General features: G+C 41.4%; 1 protein-coding gene across 18 annotated transcripts in view; it reads right to left on the reverse strand.

The window, feature by feature from the left end:
* PTPRF (protein tyrosine phosphatase receptor type F) overlaps positions 1–26,484 on the reverse strand; it is a 416,351-nt gene that overhangs the window by 179,733 nt on the left and 210,134 nt on the right. For all 18 annotated transcript variants that reach the window (XM_054165224.1, XM_054165218.1, XM_054165223.1 and 15 more), the window contains exons 4-5: positions 22,588–22,733; positions 19,741–19,882 (exon numbers count right to left, since the gene is read on the reverse strand). In XM_054165224.1, coding sequence (XP_054021199.1) covers positions 19,741–19,882; positions 22,588–22,733 — 288 coding nt within the window. The remainder of the gene's footprint in view (positions 1–19,740; positions 19,883–22,587; positions 22,734–26,484) is intronic.

Genomic DNA, 26,484 nt, shown 5'->3' on the forward strand with positions numbered 1-26,484 from the left:
TTGTTTTGATATTTCAGCAAAATACAAAGTTTAAGGTACCTCCTTTTACCATACCTAGAGCAGAGTGACATGTTCTGGTTTTAATTAATAAGGCGGCTGGATGCTGTGGATCACTGACTGTAAGGCAAAACTAATTCCTCTTCAGTCAAGCACTGCTAGTACATAGCTCCATATATCCCCAGGTATTTGCTAGTGGAATGAAAGCTTGTTACAGCTATCTGGCTCAAAATTAACTGACAGCATCAGTGCAGATGCAATTCATGACAAGCTCCATCTCTCAAGTCAATAGTAACTGTTTCCTATTGCCTAGTTTGCAAGGTAGCCCACCTTGAGGTACTGCCTCATTTCACCACAGATGTTTAAGTAATAAATGGTAGCTCTCTTTTAGTCAGTGAGGCACAGTTGAGGCTTGGCTAAATTTAACCGTCCAATTAACCTAGCAACATCCATGATTTGAGAGTTTTCAGAGTTCACTACTTCTGAGGGGGAAAGCTCAATTACACCAGTTAACATTCTCTCGCTAAAATGCAGAAACAGCTACTTCCCAGGTCATTCTGTGGTTTCAGAGGCAATGAGATCAACTGGAGCCTAGAACTGTCTTCTCAAGCTTCCCTGGAAGATGACATTCTTCCAGGTAATGCCAAGCACCTGGCTTGCTCAGGGCTCCCATAAAGATAGACACAGAGAAACTGCTGCTGGCAAAAAATGAAACAAAACAAGTTTCAAAGACAAGTTAATTTTGTATAAAATTAACTATGATGCCTTAGCCCAAACCTTTTCATTAGCTGAAACACATAAAACAGTCACCATTTCTTTTTAACCTTAGGCTAATACAAAACACATATCTCCTGCTGGCATAACTGCACACGTTTCATCTGCAAGCTCAGTGCAAGAGACGGTATGTCCAGAGACGGGCAATGGAAATTCTTCAGGTCACTTCAACCCAACATAAATATATGTCTGCAGTATCTGAGCAGCAATCACAGTGAATCCTGTTACACCCAGCTGGCTTTTCCTCTCTATCACACACAAAGCTGTCTTTATAGAAAAGAGGTAGCTTGTAGCATCTCTCCTTCAGCTTATGCAGATCACACTGCAGAGCACGAGAGTGCTCTGAATATTAAGATACTGCATCTAACTTTTAAAAAGATAAATACATAAACTGAAGATGAAAACCAGGAAAGACTTGGCAGATGCAACCTGGCTATTTTATTCCAAGCCTGTGGTGTATCCTTACATGTTTCTGCAAATAGGAGAACAAAGCAGTGGGGTCTGAGCAGTTACTTCCTAGCCAAAACAGCTGCTACTAATTCAGAGCTTTTTGCCTTTCAATTACCTGCTCCCAAGAACAAAAATAAAAGGCATATCAGCCCTCTGAGGAAGCACAGGGAATAAAACTTTCCCAAACCCTGCTCTAAAATTCTGTGCATTTGTAATGGGTTTAAAACCACTCATCCCCAGATTTCACAGGGATGGATTCTTTCCAGGACCTCTTCAGTTAAACCTCTTTAAACCTGGAAGTTAAATCTTCATATAGAGTGAAAATATTTTAGCACTGTAATCTAGCTACGAATATTCACACAATTTGCCCCGAATTCTCTCATTACAGCTGCCATTCTCAATTATTCACAGGTAGTGGTACATGCAGTTTCCCTGGAAACCTGCAGCTCACGAACAACTGACGCGCAGCCAATTGCGGGCAACGGGCACTTGAGCAGAACTGGTCAGCTGTGTAATTATGCTGATATTTGACCACCTCGGACCTGCAGGTAGCAAAGGACCGGTTTACATTTCAATGTCTACATTTCAAACTTCTAAACTGTTCCAGGAAGCAACCAAGACCCTGTATCTCCCAAAGCATAATAAACATGATGAGGAGGCTGTAACTTTTATGACACATCGCATTTTCAACATTTCACTACCATTTTCTGTATTTACCACTGAAAGTAAATGTCAGATTACACCGCCATAAAGCTGGGTCATAAGTGATTCACTCCATTACACTTCAGGACCTTACTTACTTTTAACTAGTGAAATCTGTGTCAGTAATTTGCCTGAGAACACAGTGTGGTTTCTTTTCCTTCCTTACCAGCAGTATCTGCTTTATTTGACTTTAAAAAGTTGAATATTCATGTGATAAATCTCCTTGGTCCTTTAAGTTTCTTTTAGCATTTAACATTCTAAATGTTACAGAGCCTCAAAATCAGGTATCTTAAAAATATTTCAGTAGCTCTTTGGGTAACAACAGAGTAAGAGTATATAGCCTTATCAGGCAGAGCTGTGAAGACATACAACGTTTAACTGCTGAAGCCTGGCCATACAGTGAGGGCTGCCCAGCTGTTACCCCATGCACGATTTTTCTGTGTGAAAGACTCACGATTCTCCTTGATACACGACATTCTGCTGAGGTGCTGACTCTCTCCAGGCACCAGCAATGCTTCATCACCCACACATCAGGTTTTCCACAACCTCCTGAACGTTTTTTTCTCCATGTAGTGCCCCGGGCTAAGGCAGAGGCTCTTTCATAGCACATTCAGCAAGACACAGACCTCCAAATCCCTCTTTTCCAGACAGATTTCTTCAGGAGTCAAGCAACGATTATGCTGTAACCAATGATATTCCCAGTGATTTTTCTGTCTTTGTTATCTTTTATCACACAGAAAGGTTTGACTGCATCCATCAACTGTCCTGTCTCCTACCTGGACTTTCCTGAGGTGCTGTAGCACAGTGTGCCTGGCTGGCCTGCTATTTCATGGGGTCTTCTATAAGCTTCTGCAATCAGAGCTTTAATTACCCCACCACACAGTCAATAACAGCCCACCAGGTTGCTGTGCCTTGTTTGCAAGCTGAGCCCTCCTCCCCTGCTGCCATCCAGGAAACCAACTTCAGTTTCAGCATATAAAATAGTTTACAGCTCACCTTTTTTTATCTAAGACTTTTCTACTTGGGATAGTCTCAGGAATGGAGTAGCAGATTACATTTCTGGTGTAAAACAACTACTGAGTTAATCTCAAACAACAAAGACCCACCTCACATACAGTTACAGAAGTAACACCATTCCACATCTAGAAGCTAGAGCAAGGAGCACTGCTATGACTGATGGAAATACTCAGCACTAAGAAATTAAGCTCTAAAGGCAACAGATTAAAAACATTTGTAACACCCATTTTGTCAGAATTTAGGGTTTGCCAAATTTCCAAACTATTTGGTTTGGAAAATCCTCAGGGCTCTCAGAGAGACCCCTCTACACATTTACTAAATAAAGCCAGACTGACAAAGCACTTGCAAAATATCTTTATGAAAAGCAACAGCTCTGTTGGGAAAGCAGCAAATCGAATGTCTACCTTGCACTGCTGCACAGAGCAGCTGACATGGTAACAGACAAGCATGTCCTAAAGATGGTCCCATGCATCTCCTTCCCTGAACAGCAACAGTGGATCAGAGGCAGACTACTTTTATAGAAATATTGGGGTATACAAATAACCAAAAGGCTGCTAATAATTTCTGTTGCTGGAGTAGAAGGGTATCATCCAAGAAGGAGCATGAGTGGACTGAAGATAAGCAGTGTCAACCTAAAGAGCTCTACTTCTGTTTTTAACAAACTTTGGACTTTTTGGATATTTACTCTCTGAAACAGTACTCAGTGGAAAGGCAGGAACATTTTAATTAGAAACAATGTTCATTTCCCCTTCCTGCCTGGGACTGAAAAACAGCCAGGGAGACATGGTGGTGATGGAGAGAACCACCACCAAAACATCCTACGGTTTAGCCATAACTCTACTGAAAATGCTATTTAAATGCAAAGCTTCATCTCTGAAGATCAGAGTCTGTAATAAGTACCTGTCAAAGAGTGTCCTGAAGGCCAACTACAAGAAATGCCAAAATAACTCAAAAAATGCTGAAAGGGTCACACTAACAGGTGTGCTACAGAGTCATTGTTAACTGTGTAACTGTGGAGTCCAGGCGATTTCTGCTGGTGAACCTTGTGCCTTCACCACTCTACCTGCTCTTCCAGCAGCTGTAAATTAGCAATTAATGCCACAAGGAGAACAAGTTCAGACTTTGTTATTTGGCAACGAGGTCCAGTTTCCATGAAATCCAGCACTTCATGTCTCGATGAACTGAAAAGTGCGTGAAGTAATGAATCACTGGTTTATATTCAGATTCTGCAGATTCATTCTTCAGTCACAGAAAAACAACACTTGCCAGGCTTAGAATAGCAGCAGTGATCTAAAGGACAACTGTCCTGCAATTTATATTTTTTTTTTTAAATGTGCACCATAAAAGAACAGGTTAAGTGATAACAGAAGGCATCTCAATTCTACGCTTCAATGAATATCAGTGATACAGCTGCTAGGAAGGTGGAGCAGATGAATTGTCAAGTTTTGTGACTGAACTTATGTTTCAGGCAATTTCATAAAACACACCAATTTTATTTCTTTTATGGACACCTTTTATGTTTTTGCCATTGGTCAGATGAAGGGACCATATGGCAGCACAGTGCTGGAGCAGGGAGGTGATTCTCCCCCTGTACGCTGCACTGGTTAGGCCACACCTTGAGTACTGTGTCCAGTTCTGGCCCCCTCAGTTTAGGAAGGATGTTGACTTGCTGGAACGTGTCCAGAGAAGGGCAACAAAGTTGGTGAGGGGTTTTGAACACAAACCCTATGAGGAGAGGCTGAGGGAGCTGGGGTTGCTTAGCCTGGAGAAGACTCAGGGGTGACCTTATTGCTCTCTGCAACTACCTTAAGGGAGGTTGTAGACAGGTGGAGGTTGGTCTCTTCTCCCAGGCAACCAGCACCAGAACAAGAAGACACAATCTCAAGCTGCACCAGGGGAGGTTTAGGTTGGATGTTAGGAAGAAGTTCTACACAGAGAGAGAGATTGCCCATTGGAATGGGCTGCCTGGGGAGGTGGTGGAGTCACCATCACTGGAGGTGTTTAGGAAGAGACTTGATGGGGTGCTTGCTTGCATGGTTTAGTTGATTAGGTGGTGTTGGATGATAGGTTGGACTTGATGATCTCAAAGGTCTTTTCCAACCTGGTTAATTCTGTTCTATTCTATTCTATTCTAAACCCCGAGGTCTCTTGCTTTTCTCTATATAAAAGAGCAAGAAAAGGACCAGCTCTGTCTGGCTCTACTCAGTTTGCTCCAGTATTGCTCATGATTTGCATAACTTACAAATAACAGCTCACTTGTCTAAGGACTAAATGTTCTAAGAAAAAAATGGGGAGTTCAATCAAGTCTTGATGGGGTACTGTCACATACTGGCCACCTTTTCATCAAGCAGCTCAGAATCTTGAACTGGGGAGTCTGCAAATCAAGGCATATCTACTGATCCACAGCTGAGTTTTAGTGTGGTGCTATTGCAGGGAGTGGGAAATTGCTATTGTGCTCAGCAAGTGCAAGTGCACCGAGATGCTGAGATTTCCATTTGCTGGGGAAAAGCCCCTAGTCACGAGATGTCTGGAGATGAGGGATGTGAATGCTTCTGCAGACAAAACTCATGTAAAGAAACCCTAGGTACAGCCCTACACAGTTGCACAAAAAAGGCTTTAGAGCTTTTTACCCTCATCACAGCTAATGCAGCAAGCTGCAATGCACAATCTGCTGCAGGATGGCTTCATAAACACAAATGGACTCAATGATCTTAGAGGTCTTTTCCAACGGAAATGATTCTAAGATTCTAAGAAAGGTGTTAGAAGGCTTATAATTAACACAGACAGGCTATTACCACAGGCTGGGCAGAATTAGAGAGGCAACACGCAACAGGTTATATCTGAGTAGAAAATAATCAGAACACAAGGTATTTGAAACATAAAAAACAAAACCCAAGCACCCCACCCGAGTCACTGAGGGCTGTTTCTTCTTAGTGAACACTGCAAAATTGCTCTTGAGGTTTCATCCTTTATGTAGTCTGCCTCTGTGCACTGACTCACCTGGACAAACAGGGCTGCTAGATTTTCCTAGATGCCAAAGGAATGAGCAAAAACATATGCTCAATCTGCAAGATGGAGAAAGTCCTGGAAGATGGCAGCTCCAAGGGCTCACAATAATCACGCCATACTGTGAGACACAGAAGGTACAGCAACTCAAGGGTGCTGCACAGCCCTGTTTCTGCTGCATGAGGATGCACAATTTTGCTGTTGCACACAGCCTGTGTTAGATCAAAACTAAACAGAACAGCAATTTTTTAATACAGAAGACACAATGGGTGCAATAAAGTGCTATTAAATCAAGAGTCCCTTCTAATAATAATAATAATAACAACCCACTGTCCCTTCTAACACAAAGACTACAGGGCATCAAATGATATTAGCAATTAACAGGTATTTTTTCACAGACCACACAGCTCTGCTGGGAAATGCCTTGCTGTGGGATATTATGCACACTTGAAGTTAAAGTTCATACAATAATTAGATTCTCCTTTCATTAATTGGACTAAAACTACTATCCCCCAGCTCAGAAATGCCAGAGGTACACACCAGGAAAGGCTAGAGAAGCCTGTATTTGGAGGAATCATTGCTATAAGCATGCTATGTCCTTACATGCTTCCCTGGCATCCAGCACTGGCTCCTAGAAAAGACACTGGGATAGAGGGACCTTCGGTTTGAATCACTGCGGCTGTTTCTTAAGGCAGCAAAATACAGTGTGAATTGCAATGCATGCATTCCCAGAAAAGCACAGAAATAGCACCAAGAATTTCAAGATGAGCTACAAAAGCAAGCCAGGAGCTAGAAAATAGGCCATACAACAGGGGCTTATGCTGAGCTCAAACCGTTCAGCCTGTTGAAGAGAATTTACAGAAGCTTACTTGGAAAGGGGATCTCAGGAAGAGGGCAGAAAAGAGGGTTTACAGCCTCAGAAAGAGCCAAATGGCCTGGATTAAAGTTGAGACTATTCAGTTTGAACCCTGGAATTAAATATTAATTATTTGAATAAACTGACTGGTTCATGCTGGACTCACAGTTGCTTGGCACATTTTTATGATATAGTATATAATTTATTGAGGACATCCTTTAATCTAGCTTTCAGCAATACCTGTGTGGCTGAAACAGAAAAGACGCAAGTAAGAGATGCTAGACATGGACCCTCTTAACACAGAGCCTATGATCACACTGGAAATGGATACAGAGCCAAGTATATTGGCTGGTTTGTGCTCGAACAGATGCAGTTTGCTCTCCCTGGGCACTCCCTGAACAGCCTGAAGCAAGAGGAGTCTTATGGGTTTGTCTGCACTAGAAAGGGCTATTAAGAGACAGAACAGAATCACAAGGAAACGCTTTAACTACACAACACGGACACAGCCTTGCCATGATTTAGTAGTGGGCACAGCCTGCCTCTCAATGCAAAGCCATGATCCATCAGACAGACAACTCCTCAGATTTCTGCTTCAAATCAAACGTAAGTCTCTAATAAGAACCATTCTGTATGGTGGTTTCAATGAGGGGAAGAGGCTAGAGGCTTCACAATTAAGATGTTTTACAGTGTAGCCACAGATTGTTGACTTGCTGGTGCCGATCAGCCTGTAAGTCAGTAAACCCAAAGTTTTTTGAGGTCTCCTGGGACCTGCAGGGATGAGAAGCTTTATACCAACTGAGTTGTTAGCACTAAGCTAGGAACCAAGTCAATGACATCTCAGCCAAACTCCCCAAAATTAGAAGTCAGAATCCTGAACAAGTCAGGAAACCAGCAAATCCTGCCTGACATGTTCCTCTTGACTTGGTGCAGGAAATAATCCCGTGTGTTTTAAGGAAACACCAGGAGAAAGCATGTGACATTTAACAAGGTGGCAGCCCGTGGAAAGAGACAGACATCACAATTCACATTCTGCAAGGCCAAGGCTGCTGAAAAGTCAGATCCAGCTATCTGAAATATGGATAAAAATAACAAAACAAAAAAAGCCAAAAACAAACCTACAAGGAGAACCAAAAGACTCTGCCAACCACAACAAATGGCTCAATACCACACAATGTCAATTGGCACTTGAAGCACAGTGGATGGCCAGATAGAAAGTGCATTTTTACATCATTAACACATTGGGAACACACAGATGTGCAGCACAGCTACATCTGTGCATCGCAATCTCTACAGTAGTCACAACTTAATGAATCATCAGTTGTGACAAGATCAATGAACCGAGCTGAACAACAAACTACAGATAGTAAATTCAGGCCCAGGGCAAGAGCTAAAGGTTTATTTTATTTTATTATTTTTGGCACTTCTATCATTTTTAGTGTCTAATTAGTAAACCCATGAATTGTCCAGGATTCTTTTCCTCCCCTTCCACCCTTCCCCTCCGTTCCCCCTTCCTGAAAGTTCTACTGCAAAAGATAAAGACTTTATTCATGTTTGCTAAATTCATGTCTAGATACTCATCATCTGATCAGCAATTTCTTCCTCAGGACTATGAGCACATGGCAGGCAGAAGTTATAATGTTAGGATGTGTGCTACATGCCAATCAGGTGGACTCTGATTAAGCCTACCACCTCTAGGCAAAACAACTGCTGCTTGTTCCCAAGAGGCTACATCACTCCTGCAGGCAAAGTGTCAGTTAAGGTTCTCTGCAATGCTACTTTTTGAAGGGACAAATTCAGACACAAATCAGGCAACCAAATCATTTATTTGTAAAGAACACATACTGAGCTTCTGCCAGGCCTCAACTCATTCAGCAGCTTCAGTGCTGGGTTTGCTGATGACACATCTACATGCATAATTTAGCTGTGTTTCACGTCAGTGATGTTCTTGCATTAAAAAAAAAGCTGCCCTAATTAACCTCCTGGCAAGAGGCAGAAGCCAACACCCAGTCTTCCTACAGAGAATGGTCCCTGCAAGCAAGGGCACTCCCCACTGACCTCGTCACTCCTCCAGGTGAACCATTTTGATCTCTACCAGTGGATTGGTACTTACCAGAGGTTTGGCTGGGCTCATCTCCCTTCCAGACAGGCTTCAACGGACAGCAAGCTTGCTGATTTGCCTGGCTTGCTTGTTGCATCTTAGGCACAGAGCTCCACCTGGAAGGCACTTCCTTGGATTGTAGCACTACAAGCATGTGCTGTTTTTCCATGCTGGGATTCACAGTGAAGAGTTGCAGGCTCACTCTATTCTTCCTTCTGACCTTCTTTGTCTGCCTTTCTTTATACCAGATACCCTGTCACTGTGGACCCTGCATTCCCCAATTCATTACTTTCCCCTGCAACAGCTTTTGTTAATACCACCCTGTGCACAGTTCATGCATTTTTCATCAATATATTTATGATTTCTGTTCTCTCTCCAAGGACTCTCTCCCCACTGGAATCAACTTTGACGTTGTCTAAATCAAAGAGATACTGAAAAAGAAATTCCAGTATTGCCTTGCTTGTAAACAAAGCATCATTTTGGAGCTGTAGTACCACAAAGCAAGACTATAGGTTTTTAAGGTTTCCAACAGGTTAACGTTTCCTGTGCTCTTTCAGTGGTCTCAAAGCAACTAAGAGGTCATGATGCCAGTTCTGTTGTGTGTAGTGCTTTGTGGAGCTAGTTTTATTTAAAGCATTCTGTATCCTCTGCTGACAGGCACTCTTATCGCAGGGAAATTCCCCCCAGTCCTAGCTTGAAACAGCAACATAACAGTGAGTGTTCACACACTACAGCTGGATGAAGTTATAGCTCTGATTGCTATTTAGACTTCTCCACTCAGAACTTGGAAAGGTTTCATCCAGGCTGGACCCTTGTGATAAAGGGATTGAAGGAACAGAGCATGGGATTAGCACGACACTCATGGCAGCGTTCTCCCATGGCTCCAGCCAACCTGCCTCATCAAGGCACTAGGTGATCTTGAAAAGACAAATCTTATTATGCCTCAACCCTGCTGGTTTTCCTTAGGAAAAGGGATTTGAAAAAGCTATTCTGGAGCTCTGGGCGTAAAGAATCTGAGCAGGTAAGAGTGCCAGAAAGAGCCACTACTTTATTATGCAACTGAAATATCCATAAGAATAAATAAGTATTAGAAAACTCTGTGGGGAAGGTATTGTTTCACTACTACAAGATTAATACTTTTATAAAGATCCTCCAGGCTTCGAAGACAGCAAGTGCAATGCATGGATTTGAGATCATCTTTAGAGCAAACATATTTTAGTCACTAACAGCTCCAGTAACCAATTAACAGTGAACAGTCACAATAACTACCTCCTTGCATCCAAAATTAGGGCAAGTTATTCCTTTTGCTCATTATCTGGGCGCTGTGTTTTAATAAGCATCATGAACATAGAGCCTTCCTGACACCAGACCTGTATAAAAACAGTAAGAGATCAACAAGGGATCCATAAGGACAACTAGATTTGGGACTTGTGAATAAGCATGACGCACAGAAAGCAGCTGTCAGAATGATCAGTATCACAGGTTTTCAAGGCAGAGCCAGCTTTGCTTTGTACAGTCACTAATGGGTGGCCCAGCAAGTAGCAAATATCTGATTTTCCTTTTTCTGCACCAGAGGAAGTTCAAGTACTTGTGAGATGTTCTGTTCCACAGGTAGGGTGACACGTGATGTAGACCACTGCTCACATGGACATCCTCTCTTCTGAACAACTATTGTTGCTACAGATTTATTAGCATCCATTGATATTCCAGTTCCACGTCTTTCTGGCTTTCATTTTAATGATTTCTCCAAAAAATATTTCACTTGGATTGTAATCTTTCTTAGTGAGAGGAAGACGATAAGGCACCGAACATAAGCCCAAGATGACTATATAGAAACTTTCTTGCATGCAGAGATTTATGCTTTGGTAGCTGTAAGCACTGCACTCCCTACGGTCATGGTTATCACATTCTGTTCTCTCCATGCTCCATTTTCCATTTAAGAACTTATTCTCCATTTCTATTAAGTGGATATATTCTCTCACTTCTGCAGAAGAAGTTATAGAAGATCGCTGTGGTGCTATGTCATCTTAAGTGCCTGCGTAAGTCATGGCGTACTAGAAATGATAACAGGTCACTAGGCTTCGAGCAAAGAGCCTCTCGATGATGAGCAGATACCAAAGATAATTTTGCCAAAGTAGTCAAGGACTCAGAAAATCTTTCCAGAACATCTTGCTCTTGCCCTTCCCATTTTCCTCAGAACCAAAGTGGATAATCCATATGGCATCACCAAGCAATGTTTCCCATTAATTCCCAATAGTTCAAACAATAAGCTGCCAACAATTTCAGAAAGCTGTTCCACAATCTAGCAGACTTCAAATACTCTACAAATAAATACCAGCAACTAACTTTATTAGTCAGCAGGAGATATCAGCAGGACTGACTTACAAGCTACAGAGAGCACATCTGTCAATAACAGGTTGCTACAGACGCTCAGAGAATGAGGCATCTTGTGAGATCCTGCAATAAGAAAGCTCTTTTGAAATGTCTGGTAATAAAGATCTATTATTTTAGCTTCTGATGGTCAGCAGTAGACATTAAATCTGACAAGAAATGTGAGTCTTGATTCTGACAAGTTACTGAAATTATCCAAAGCAACAAACTTCTTGTTTGCCTGTTCCAGACCCTAAACACATTTACATTAAAGTGCCTCTTTTAATATGAAAATGATGAAGTTGTAAGTGTGGGTTTCCAGGTTTTGTGGCTTTTTTCTTCTCTGAAAGACTCCTAAATCTATGTATACACAATTCATTAATAATTATTTTTTTTCTGGCTGCCAGTCCTCCAAATTCAATTCATTAGAGGGCACTGGACATGGCCCTTGGTGCCATGGTTTAGTAGTCATGAGGTCTTGGGTGACAAGTTGGACTTGATGATCTTTCAGGTCTTTTCCAACCTTATTGATTCTATGATTCTCTAAGAACCACTAGGTCTAACCTCAGCCTAATTATTATCAGATAAACATTTTGAGAGCCAAATCAGGTCTCACTGACACCTAATCAACTTCATTCTCTTGTTCACTCCTGCTTTTTTTAGCAGTAGTGGAACAATGGCCCCGATCAACAGGCTCTTCAAATATCAATTCTGAAATGACGAGATGCATTAACAAGGTCTGCACAAAAGGCAGGTTTTAAATTGACAGCACTGTAGAGATGCTGTGGATAAAGAGGACAGTAAAAAGATTAAAAGTAAAAAAATCAAGGAAGAAGAGTCAAAACACCTTAAGTGACAGTCATAATAGGAAGAAACAGAAGAAAAAAGTAAGATTTTTTGCTCTAACCTTGGCATGTATTACTTGAAAACAAGGAGACAAGGCAAATGTGAATGCATTAGAGGAAAACAGTGAAGCTGTGCCGGCCAGTGACCAGCTGAATGCAAAAAGCGACTATGACCCTAGCAAACATCTGACAGTGTATCTCCAAAATCAATAGACCCATCAGTGGTTTTGAAAAGACACTTGTGCAAGGCTTCTCATGTGCACATCTTTAGTTGAGTGTGTTTAAAAAAAAAACATGCCTGAAATGAAATAGAAACAGATGTAGAATAGGACCATTAAGACCCAAAGGACGGCAAAAGCGATTGGCAGATCATCTATTAAACATGGAGATTTTGCTGCAAGGGGAGGCTTACTTGGCCACTTTCTGGTACAGATTAGAACACTGACTATCAGTTTTCTCAACCTAAACATTTGTAATTTCCCCAGCAAATGGATTTACTTCAAGATTTACAATCTATTACCTTACACTTATGTTATTCCTGCCTTTTCTCCCTCTGTAGTATCTAGTCCAAAAAGCTTACACACATCTCCTTGGCAGCCTTCACTTGCTGCTCTGCTCTTCTATCCTTGCTGGCTATCATCCATTTTAGCCTAGGCCTGAGTCAAGGTTTCCTCCCTGGATTACTGCCTACTGACACTATCAAAATCCCAGCCCTGTCTAAGCTTTGAGACATTGTTGCGGCCACAGGGTTTGGGGCACATGGGAACGCCAGCCTTTCCGCAGCGACATGAAAGGCAGTGCTGGTGGTTGCTGCCTCCCAGCTGGGACCAATGATCTGTTCCAACAGAGAGTCAAAACAGATTAGTTTAAACCACAGACAATTTAATCTAACCTGTCTGATTTCAAACTGGAACAGAGAGGCAGAAGCGGTCATCTGGCCATCCCTGGTCTCAGCTGGGAGATGGCAACCCACAGGGATGCCTCTCCAACAAGACAAGAACCTGCCTGTGTGAGTGCATTTCTGCCAGGGAGGTAAACTAATCTGTTTGTGCCTCATTTACCTATTGGAAGAGGCTGAGCATTTTGATAGCAGAGCAGCAGTAGAACAGTCTGACACACTTTCCATGACTATCTCCCAGGAAGCAGAACAATAGCACAGAGTGAGACGCCACCTGTCTCTATGCTCTGAGCCCAGGAAAAAAAGATGAAATACTGTCCAGGGCTCAATTATCTAATTTCCCAACAAACAGAAGTTACCTGTAGGTTGCCACAAGGCTCTGAATGAGTTATCCACCTTCCTGGATATCTTTATGAGGGATTTGAGGAGTGGAGCTAGTAAAAAGGAGTTGGTGGCAAATTTGATTGGTGACAAATATTCCTCGCTGAACATTGTTTCCAGCACCAAAGTCAGTGCTTATAAACTGTTGAATGCACTTGGAACAAACCAATTGTGTGAGGCAAGGAGCTCTGAGAAGTCTTTCTAAAGGATGTATCTGCTCATTTACAACTTCAGGCTACCCAGTAGCTGGCAATAAGAATCCTGCATTAGAGCTTGTGTAGGATTCTGGAGAATGTACTTCTTTCTTGTTTGTTGGGCTTGCTTGTTTTAATCAGGGGAAGTTCTTCCTGAATAGCTGTTGCTTTTGGACATTGCAGTATCCCTGACATCATTAGCTTGCTGATTACACTGTGACAACAGCTGTCCTGTTACTGATGTAATCTCATACGGCCTCATTTGAGAGGCGACATGCAGAAACAGCCACTTGCTGTAAAAGAAGAATGTTCTCAAGATTAAGAGGTCAGCACCATTTCAGACACAAGGTTTTATGGAAGTGCACAGCTCCAAAAGGGTTCAGCTTGGCATTAACTGTGTGATATTTCATATAAAACTTTTCAAAGGTTGTATTTCTTGCTTCATAAACTTGTGGAATGAACCTGGATGTTAACCTTCGTGGCATGGCAGTCCTCTGCTAGAACTTGCTATCACAGATACATTATATGGATCTGTTCCATTAGTTAATCATTTAAACAGGGATATGGAAATTATGGCATTTGGGTCTGATATGTTCTAAAGATCTGCTGACTCTCCTGTTCAGAGGAGAGACCAGCAACACTTCAGACTTTTCTTCACCTGAAAAAAATTACTACTTTGTCTCTCACCGGCATGCAAGGAAAGTCTTTCTTGTTGAATATTATAAAACGTAAGAGCAAGACTAACACTCTCATTCTTTGAAAGCAAATAATAAAATGAAGAGAACCAGGAATATCAAAGATGGATTGAGAGACAGGAGCTCTACAGTTACCAAAAAACAAATAGCTGAAACACTTCATATATTTTGGTGGCCTTGATGTTGACAGCATGTGACACAGTGATGACACAAGTAAAACAGTCTCTAAATTTTCTTGGTCTAATTGAAAGAGATCAGCAATTCTGCTCAATCTTCTGTATGCTATGGGATCCCCTTGAACTTTTAGGATTCTTCTAGCCACTGCTCAGTCCCCGAGAAATTGCTAGAATTCTTCACATAATGATAGGGCTCCTAAACTGATTTACCAGACTAACACTAGGTGACCAGCTGTTGAGCAGCACAACACACTCTTTCCTTGTGAGCACTATTTATACCTTAATAGTGAAAGTCTGTATGAGCTTGGATTTACGTGGCTCTAGGTGACAGCCTAAACTTCTCACTGAGGCCACCATGAGTAACTGGCTTAATGTTTCCCTTTTTAACAAGCATGAGACATGCCAAGCAGATGCACTCAGGGTTCCTAATTTCTCTGTGCATTGCTGTATATTAGGACATTTTCCTAAGCAGAAAAGCACAAGGAGGATCACTGACAATACAATAATTACAGAGGTGCATTAACTGCCTGCCTGTTACAGAAAGAAAACACTATTAGGATTGCCTGTGTAAAGAGCAAAGAACAGGAGTAGGACCTTTGCCATCACACCAGACCCAGGGCAAAACCAAAGGAAGTTGAAACAGCTAATGAATGTGAAACACGCAGAGGAAAGGCCTGTCCCTTTTCTGACCAGATACACAAAAAGAATACTACCAATCCCAGCAGCACCAAAGTATAAGGAGACTTCACTCATTTACACACTCAAATGGATTCAATTTCCCTTCTATAATTGTTTCAGTTTTATAACAAATGGCTAAAAATTTGTGGCAAAAAGACACAAAAGGAATGCAGAGAACCAGGAGCCAAAGTACAACCATCCCACTGATCCTTTTTTAAGTAACCAAACACAAACAAGGGTTAAACACAGATAACTTCTGTTTACCATTCCAATGACAAAATCACTTCTAGAAGAGTGTTGACAAAAAGGGCATATTGTTTCAGGCCTTCTGAGATATTTCTCTCCACTGAAATAATTTGTAATAGTCACATGTTTATCATTTACAGCATTTCAAACAGGGTAACCCCAGGAACTGGAATGCAGCTGGCAGATGGTGAAAGAAATTAAGCTCATGACATGGTTCAGCAAACAGCAAATTACAATAAGGTGGAGGTCCTTCCCACCTTGGGACAACTGTTGCACTTGGGAACTTTCTATGGCTCCACTGAAGCACATCAAAACTTCCCTGACTTCTGTCAGCAGAAAGCCAGACAGTAAAAAATTTGACAGGTTACCTTGAGACTGAAACCCAGTATGCAACAACCTTTTCCCAGCTCTTCCGTCTGTCCTCTTTGCTAGAATCTGCTCTCCTGCAGAGCCTGGCAGCGCTCTCCAGACAGATAACTACATGCCACATGATTAGGAGTCTAGGATAGGGGCATAGGGGATTTGCATAGATCTCTGCTGGAAATGGAAATTGGAGATGATATTTTCATTTCCATTTAACCTACTTAAAAACAAAGGGAAATGAAACTCCAAATATATTCAGCATCACTTGGATTTAACTGTGTGCTCTAGGTTACATGGGAATAAAAACCAAGACTGCTTGCAGGGCCTTGAAGAGCCAGTTACAACTAAACAATTTCCCAGTTCTGGAAATCAAAACTTGTAACTGAATGTCCAAGCTGGAAAGTTCTGGGAGAAGGAACAGACAATATACTTTGTATTTGAACTGCCTTCCTTTCCCAAAGAATCACTATACTCCTCCCTATTCCCTGAAGTGTTTTTTTTTGGCAATGCTTTTCCCTCTCTTCCTGTTAGGTGAAGACTGCTGGAAACCACAGTCTGAAGGTACAGTTTGGTGTATGGGCAACTAGAGACAAACACTGTCCTAATGCAGCTGCAAGGCTGAACATACAAGCAGTCTTCTGGAAGGACATGCCATAGACACTCCTGTAATCAGCCTGCTGCCACGCTCTTCCATGCTGGCACCCTTCCTACTCACATTTCATATAATCTTCCTATTCAAAATGCCCTGTAATTCTCAACATTACCACTGAATAATATATTTATTAATTTGTTAGTGCCACTAACTGTCCCTGAGGCTTTTCTTGGGAATGTGTGTCAGCTTATTGATTCTAGCCCTCCCCCCTCTTTGCACTGCTTTTCTCCTTTGCCAGGCAGGCAGAACGCACTTCTGTGCTGCTTCAGGTCATAATTGGAAAAAAGATAGAAATGTTCAATATGACTCATACATAATTCAGCTTATCAGCTACCCAGGAGAAATGAGAGAAGAAGGTATATGCACCTCTATTTCTCCTGCTATCAACAGGAGAAATAATTTTGAGTTACACCAAGTATGTGTAGCTTGGTCACAACAGGATCTGCAGTTAGAAGGGAAAACTAACAGACATGGGAGTGGAGAATGAAAGGGTAGTAGGGAATCAGACTGTTAGAAGAGATTCACTTGTGTGAGAATTCCTGATTCCTCCAGGAGCCTGGACTCATGCTTCTCACTTAATATTCAGCATGGAGTAAGTTGGCAATTAGAAAGGATTATCTGCCTCTGATCTGTAAACCATCGCAGAACTCTAAATAAAATAAAGCGCCAGATTAGTTAGCTACAAAGACATCTAATAACAGCCTGCTAAACCCCGGCTCTGACTGCTGGATTTAATGTTAAGGCCTACATTCTGAAGAGCAAATTGTGAAGAAGCATTAAAAACTTATTGTTATAAAGGGGTTTTTTAATGTAAAAATCAATATGTGCTGTGCATTTAGCAGCATGTAACCATGAGGATGTCTGTGATAGAGCTTTGTCATGCACCAGGGACCACTGCGTTACTCAAGTTCTTCAAAGGAAGTACAGACTATCTGCATCATTCAAACTGCCACCTGAGAGCAATTACAGAAATTATTTTAACCCCAGAAGCAGAGGGAAAATCCAATTCTAGTTGACAGTCCTGAAGGTATCAAGGGTTCTGCATGAAATGTGCCATTTTCAAATACCTCTGAAAAATTCACGTTAGGAAAATGATGGCGAGGCACTTACCACCGTGTTTTGGAGGCCACTGAGACTAAACACAAGCATAATCAGGGCACTGAGTTGCAGCATCAACTTTACCAACATGTAAGCAAACAAAAAGAATCTCACACTTCTAAAAGGCAGGAAGACAGCACACAACAATAAACCAGCACAACTGAAAACAAAATAATAATAAATCCATACTTGTCCATAGAAAGACTCAAAATAAGCCAAATAAAACAAACAACCCCCCCCCAAAACAAACAAAAAACCCCACCAAAATGGTTTTCTTCTTAAATATGGATACATCATGACAGAACATCATCATCTTTGTCAGTTATGCCAACATGAGAGGAACACATAGCTCTTCATCCCCTGTAATCAAGCTCACCATTCGAAATGCATGAGCACATCAAACTGTCACACAGCAAAATGTTTCTTAATTTTGCCCATTAGGAGGGTGCACAGCAAAGGGCTAATACTCTTTACTTAGGGAGGAAAGCATAGGCCTTAAGTCTGCAGATCAGTTTTGACCTTACAGGATCCTGCTAACCTAGCATTACGCCCAATTAAAGGCTGTTTCCAGAAAGAAAAGCAGGCTCTGTGCTTGCTTGCTGGCTTTTAAATCGTGTGCAGACATGTCTTTTCCCACCTCATCAGGAAAACAGCAAGAGCACCAGGGAGCTGAGAAATGCTGTTGTGCTCCTTTATGCAAGGCATGCCTCTGTGGGCCTTTGAACATTTAACACAGAGCAAATAAATTATTAGTGTGTGTGTGCATGTGCATACACATCTAAGATGCATAAAGACAACTGCAACCAAAGGAAACAGGAATGTGCTTGGACCAGTTGGGTATCCTAGTATCACAAAAAATCAGTTCCAAGAATCATTTAAGCACAGATCTGCACGCAAACTGCTGAAAGAGCTCCACTGCACTTTATGCACTCATGTACACGGCTGCAAAGGCGAGAAGTGACAAAAAAAGATCTGCTTTTACTCCCCAGTGATTTTTAAGTCTGTAGCACCTGCTATCCTATGCTTAATAATCCTACTGAAGGGCAAGCTGTTCCTTTAAGATGCCCCACCTCCAGAAAGAGATACACAATCACATCAAGTATTGAATGATTTCTCTGATTCCCATCACCACAGTGTCTGAGCACATTACAGTTATTTAATGTATTCTTTGTCACAGAGCAGAGAGGAAAATATGATTACCTCTGCACTATGAATGGGGATGGGAGAACAAGGGACAATAGGTGACTTGTCATGTATGGCTGGCACACTCACCACTGGGATAACCAGTCTCTGCTGGTTCAAAGCCATACAACAATAAAATGCTTTCCAGTCTGGATTTTTTCATTACTCAAAAGTTTCTACTTCAGTCCACATACAGCAAGCAATCTGACAAAGCCCCTTCCAGCTTCTCTTCATACAGGCAAGTTAAAAAAAAAGTAGTAAATCCATCTGCCCAAATGCCCCAGGTTTGTAACATCTCAGCCCATTAACAAAATCCTAGATATAAACAAATACTATAACACACTGATAGCCTGAAGAAAAAACAAAACCCTTTTCCTTAAAAGTAGACAGTAACTCTAAGAATTTAATGTAAAAAAAATAAATCACCCACTGATCACAAGTCCTTTATATCTAATAGACTGCTCCTCCACAAAACATTCTGTTTAGAAGAAATAGCATAGCAAGCTACTTAAAATTTGCTCATATAGCAGACAAGGATCAAAATCTGTTCTTCAACAGGAGAAAGAGTAACAAGCTGTGACTACAGTGAAAAGTAAACCTAGCTAAATTCCACATCAAACTCAAAAAATCTGGAGAGTAACCTGAAAATCTATTCAGGAACTGTGCCAATGTCATGCAGAAGGTGCAGCAACGTGGATTAAGTTTCTGACTGTCAGATAACAGTTCTTACACTTCGAAGACAGATATATCAAAGCAGTCAGATGAGAAATGTATACAAATGTCTCTTTAGCCAGCCCTCCAGGTTAGAAATGACACACCTGAGAAAACACAACTAAAATACTTCAAAGAAAGTTCCCCATCTTCAATTCTATCGTGATTGTTGGAAAACATTAGCTTTTATCACTAAGAGGGAATTATAGCAAAAGATTCAGGATGAACACAGCTTTACCAAACCAAGCCAGAATATCGCCGTTTCATTTAAAGCCACCACACCAACACGTAGGTACCAAAGCCAAAGCCGTGTCTTCTGCCACCTAAGGTATGGAAAGGCTTCCCACTTACCTTCTAACACTGTTAATTTGGCACTTGTGTTTATCTCCCCAACACTATTGGTTGCTGTGCACTCATAGATAGCTTCATCTCGGTGAACACGCAGGGGCTGTATCCGCAGAACTGATCCTGATCCATCATCAAACTCAATAACCTTTAACAACGAAAAGAAAGCACTTCTTCACTGATATCTTCTGCTACAAAACCTGACATTCAGAACAATCCAGAGTTTAAAAGTAATCCAAACCCCAAACAACAACAAGCCCTGTAAGCTATAAAATACCATGCAATTAGTCAAGTGTTCCGAATCCATAAATGCAAAAATGTCAGGGTCAAGAACATATTTGTCCTCTGAGAAGGCCAGAACAAATGAAGATCCAATGAGTTTCTTTATGAATCAATTAAAGTTGACAAATTATCAACCTGGTAATAAAGATGTGGACCTGATGATTTAAAGCATCTGAGCCAAATTTGTACTAATGGTTTTACTAATGACACCGATAGCAATTTAGTGCCAACGTTCACCTTGGTAGAAGAGCGGAATGATATACTCTGTGGGTTTACCAGAAAAACAGTAACAAAGCTGGAGTAAAACCTTGAGCAGCTGCAGTGCATGCTAACTCCAGCAGAAAAAGTGAGGGGTTTTAATGTCCTTCAGCATCAGGTATTTTGCAGCTCTGGCATAATCAACAATGATGTCATTACGATTCCTTCCCCAGCATAATAAATTATGCCCCTAATATATCATTGCCTTTCCATCCATCCTGATAAGCTGTAACATGCATTAGTCTAACTTCTACACAGAAGAAAGAGGGATTTGTTCATTTGCAGCTGGATCACTATATGATACTCCTTAATAGCAAGGCTGTAAAGGCTCAGCCTCAGGCCACTGTTAATGCCAAGCTCATCCTTCTCCTATTACTGAGCACAGCAAAAGTTAATATTTCTAACTGAACTACAGATGGTGACAGCATGAGGGCAAGGCACAAGCCCCTCTTGTGCAAGCTGACAACTGGAGGGGGAGATGAAGCGACTAAGTTACACTTCGCTCCAGACACATGTAAAGCACCCTGGGACCTGCATTACGCTCAGGCAGAGTTTTTACTCTGTTTGCAAGAGCCATGTTTAGGAGTGCTTCTCCCAGCATGAAGACCAAATGAGTGAAAACAGGAAGAAGAAAATAATGTGTACAAGACCCTGCCATGACAGGAGAAACAGGAAGAAATCAAAAGGTAACCAAGACCACTGAAAAAGCTATTTTTCTTCACACAAGAAGGAATATTCCCTCAGCTCCAAGTAATAGCAATAGCTTGCAGAAACCCCTAATCTGGGATCAAGTAGCAGTAGCCAGGGTAGAGAAATCTGAACACCATCACAGCAGATTTTAAGATTTATTTATTTTTTAATTAATTCTGAAGCTGTGACAAACTGCTAAACTTTCTCTAACCTTTACACACAGCTTATAGCGCTACAGCCGAAGTTTAAAATAAGACCAAGTCAGACGCAGAGATTAATTCACACCGGTGACAAGGACTAAAAAGCTGAAAGATGAAACAGCAGAAAAGCTCTTTACTATCCTTAGCACACTTTCTGTGAGAGGAAGGGAGCTACAACTGCTAAATACATGACAGACACCGAGACCAGAAATGCTGTTCATTTCCTAACGTTGGGCATCTCTTTTGTGTAATAGCTCAGCATGGGCACATCACATTTGTTTAGTAATTCTTTCATTTAAACTGAATTCCAATTTTCCTCCAAATAAAGGCTAGTTTAGTAACAAGGTAAAATTAATAGTTACCCAGCAAAAGAAGAAAGATGTTATTCACTGTCTTCTAACACCATAAAAATTCCTCAACTCGGTATCAAAAGTGATGTGAATGAAGATACGAAATCGCTCATACAAAAGCATATAATGTGGCACAGCCCTCTGGACAGCCACAATAAGTAAATTCACTATAAAGGTTACATCTACTCACAAATGAGAATGTTTAAATGGTTACAATACAACAAAAACTTAACCTTTATTGGAGAAAAATAACAATGTAAAACAAGATTAAAATTGATTCCTTTAATCAAGGTTTTCTGCTCACATACAAAATCATGATTAAAATTGGTGACTTGAATCAATCCATTCTGGGCAGCAAAGTCATCTTGCGCTCCAGTCAGAAAAGCAAAAACATCAAAGACTGGGGATTAGTAAAGAGGCAGCAGAATGGTAGAAGAGTCAAATTTCCAAAGGCAGTTTTAAAGAAAAGAGCCCAACTCCAAAACAGAGAAAGCAGAGAAAAAAAGTGGTGAACAATCAGTGAAAATGTGTTTCCTATTTAAAATATGAACTAAATTGGGCCCTTTTTCAAAAGCATTTCTGATACCTGCTCTTTCCCTCATCCTTCCTCTCAGACTTCGGCTCACAGGGAAGTCAATTGACCCTTCAGGATAACTTTGCCGTTCCCCTTCCAAGCGCATTTATGGGAGGGCTGGCAGTAGCCATCACTTGAAAAACTTTCCAACAGCATTTTGGCATCCCACTTCTGAATTTCACTGTGGACAGCAGGTTATGGAGGTGCCCTATCAGTTTTCACAATGGAAAGAGAAAATCACTGCTATCTCTAACTGTTATCTGTCATTCAGGTCAGTGACTGTAAGTCCCAGTCACCATTCTGAAGGACGCCCTGTGTGCATGCTTCCAGCATCACGCTAGAAGGACAATGCCTGCTCTAGGTTCTGTGTCATAGTGGCCTAGCGATGTCCAGGTTGCAATAATGATTTTTGGGTAATTAAGACCTGTAAGCATGAGAGTGATTACCACATTTTTATTTTGGGGACTTTGGATGTTGGGGTTTGTTTTTTTGTCATTACCTCAAACCGCTGGGAACTGACTTTCTTCCCCTTCTTCATCCATGTGATACGAGGCTTGGGTTCTCCTGTTGCCTGACACACAAAAGAGGCCACTCCTCCAGAAATCCCAATCTGATCTTCAGGAGCTTTCATAAACGTTGGCTTGCCTGGAAAAACAACCAAATCACGCCCATGAGGACACAACATCAGATAAGCAAAGAATGTGTCATGTTAATCTAAATTGTAAGATAATTGGTGCTGCTACAATAAATCCAGGTTGAATGGCCTCAGCCCCACCAATTCAGCACAGACTGAGACATGACAAGCCGAGTTTCTGCTCCAGTACCTTTTTTTCCTGGAATGAACAAAGTCCATCTGGCTTGCCTGAAAATGAGGGCAATAGAGGGCTCCCCCCAACCCTCTGAGTATTCATTCAGGTATACAACAATTTGGAACCATTTTTACATTTTTAATAAATGGATTTTTGCAGGTTTATAGCATGGTCATAGCACTGGAACTTAAAGAATAGAACAGAACAGAATAGAATAGAATAAACCAGGTTGGAAGAAACCTTCAAGATCATCACGTCCAACCCATCGACCAATCCAACCCACCTAAACAACTAACCCATGGCACCAAGCACCCCATCAAGTCTCCTTCTGAACACCTCCAATGATGGTGACTCCACCACCTCCCCGGGCAGCCCATTCCAATGGCCAATCACTCTCTCTGTATAGAACTTCTTCCTAACATCCAGCCTAAACCTCCCCTGGCACAGCCTGAGACTGTGTCCTCTTGTTCTGGTACTGGCTGCCTGGGAGAAGAGACCAACATCCCCCTGTCCACAGCCTCCTTTCAGGTAGTTGTAGAGAGCAATAAGAACAGCTAACACATCAAATCTACAACATGCACCATAGATTGAAATTAGTTTTTCCTTGAAAGCTGTGAAGGCCTTCATCAAAATTAGCAGATGCAGTTTTAAGTACAAAAATAATAATCCTTCATTTCATTTTAGATAAAGATTAGTATAAAGATCCTACAGTCTATGAAGTAGCTGGAAACCTGCACAGGCTGGCCTATATTTGGTAAGAAACTAATCACTAAATGTGAAAGTCAGCAAAGAAGCCAAAGTGACATTCAGGCCTGAAAGACTCAGCACAACTGGAGGGGGAAAATACAAAATAAAGCCACCATGTAATGTTTTAATAATCAATAAAAGTTGTTTCATAAAAATCCAGCTGTATTCCAGATTTACATGACAGACATGGATGGAAGAAGCTAGACATCCAGGTTGAACGTTTGTATCCTTCTTTCACGCTTGCTGTACAAGGGAATTTTTCAATATGTGATCCCAAGACGATTTTGAAACATTGCTTTGTTGAAGTGAGAAGTGTTTGATGAGTTTGTGTCCCTATAAAGCATTAAAACATTAAATGCCACGGAGGGAGTTAACAGAGTCCACCCGTGACGTCATTCAGCTCGTAGGTGACACTAAAATCAGGTTTCAAATACAATTCTGATCGACCACCTCAAAGATGAACCTGACCTATAATCAGGGCAGAGACAGCTACTAGGACGCAGAGGGGAGTGAGAGTAAGAGCAGAGACAACAAACCAATGTTCCTAGCGAAACCAATGTTCCTGGCAGTGGTTCTACATCTTCACATTCTGGACTTGTCTACAAGTACATCCTTGAGGGACAGGGGGATGACATCTGTAAGCCCAGGAGCTTTAAACACTAAACTTTCAATGCAGTTTCTCCAAGCTAGGAATTATTCAGTGACCCCCAAAGACCACAACCTTTAAATGCATTTTCTTAATGCACAAGAGATTAAAATTTTAAAGGTGTGGTTGAAAGTCATAGCTGAGCCAGTCTAGAAGCTACTGAAGAGGACAAGGGCCCTTCTTATGCTTCTCATTCCTCTTGCCTGCCCCTCCCTGTCTCCAGGCACTGGTGCACAAACCCCTACAAGCAGCTCCAGAGTCACCAGAGCCTCCGTGGGATAGATCTGGGCCTCTAACCTGGCAGAAAGCTATGTTCCTCTTTTCCCATCAGTGTAGGTAGTGCAGAGGCTCAGGGCAGAGTCATGCAGAGCTGGGGGGCATGGGAAGATAGTACCTTTCTTTCAGTAGCTGCAAGCTCACACCTGCCCCTGAAGCTGTCGAGTTCAACTTTACCCTTAAACAGCAATTTCTAGAGGCTTTGCTAAATGTGTGGTACCTTTATAATCCCATATTGAATTTTACCATCCTTGATGAAGGGAGTCCCATGACTGTACAAAGAAAATAGCTCAACCCCCAAAATGCCTCTTAGGGCATGATGGTTGCCGTCTGCAGTCTTTGGCACATTGTCCTGATACGAACAGCAAGCAATTATTAGGTGTGCTTGCTTAACTGATGCTGATTTCATATATTTACTCATCTATAATCATGTCTATTTCTACTTAGTTTATATTTACATATATCTATGTTTATTCACCTCTCATCTATCTCAGTGCAATGTTAATTTGCCATTCAGGATGCTAGTGATTGCAGTGTGATTGACTGTTTTGCTATGCAATGTGCTGAGCTGATGCCTTGTGTTGCATTTTGGTAGCTGATTTGGGTTTTTTTTTATTTCCTGTTATTTACTCTGTCATCTTAGTAAAATAGTGTCAATTTTTCAAAAGACAAATACAGCAGAGTTCAAAAACTTTTGTCCTTGAAGAATACAATGCAATTCTCTCTCACACTGTACACCCACTCTCCAGCTTGTACACTGAGGACTCACTTTACTTTTGTACATGTTTTTAAAAAAAAATAATCAATACTATTAAAAAACAGAACAAAAGGAAACTGAATGTTCACCTGCACTAAAACCTGAGAAACCCTGCTGCCTTGTTCAGCTTGGCTTTACATTGTTGTAATGAATGTTTTTTTTCACTTGCACATTTAATTGAGCAACCCTGATTTCTGGAAACTGTCTCAATCCCCTGAGACTGGTAACAAAAATTTACCTGTATATAAACCAAATTCTCACACAGCCTGGGAAAGGCTATTTCTACAAAACCATTTGAAACGTTTGTATGCCCTAAAGTTCTGAAATGGAAGGAAAGTACTAATTAAGCAAACCTAAAATCCTGAGTCCTAGCCCCAGGACAATAGAGTCAGGCATAGGCATACATATTTTAAAACTGATTGGTAACTATTACAGCAAATCCCAAAACTTATCTCAGTGAAAGCTAAAAGAAGTGTGACAGATTATCCATGAAAATCTTGGTATCTGTGGAAAATGCATGTTAAGTGTGCTAGACTACCTCCACACCTCCCCTCCAAAGGACATCTCTGTACCTCTACTGCCCAGAGGAAGCTGCTCTGGAACACATCACTAGTTACCTCCAAAGGGCAGTAGTAAGCACCAGGCCCAGGTGATGGTACAAGCAGTCTTTTTTTAGCCTCTTTGGAGCTTTTGCACTGCTAGGGTAGCCCTAGAGACAAGATCAGAAAAAATAAGGATGTGCCAAAAATAGAGTACTTAATCAGTAATCTAATTGTTGTCTGTCTCCTCTTCTTAAATTCAACATGACCAGAGTGTCCAAGCACAAGCAAGTCCAGGTTCTATCCTCCCTCTCTGCTCCATGTTAGATCCCTGGAGCACCTTCAGTCCTCAACCTCTAAACTAACTCTTGCTCCTCACTTCATAGCCAAGTTCCCACTCACTGGGAGTGGAAATCACTGTTATCATAATTTCTACTCAGTCAGAATCTTCAGGCATGAGAATGAGAAAACTGTCACCTTCTTGGCTGAAATTTTCCATCTGGTCTTTAAATTATTATGGGAATGACATAGTTCTGAGGGGAAGACCATGAAAAATAAAACTATTTTCTTACAAGAGAAAGAAATAGGCTTCAAATTACTTGGCTGGGGGCTGATAAAAAGC

This window comes from Dryobates pubescens, chromosome 11 (assembly GCF_014839835.1).
Source record: "Dryobates pubescens isolate bDryPub1 chromosome 11, bDryPub1.pri, whole genome shotgun sequence".
NCBI lineage: Eukaryota > Metazoa > Chordata > Aves > Piciformes > Picidae > Dryobates > Dryobates pubescens.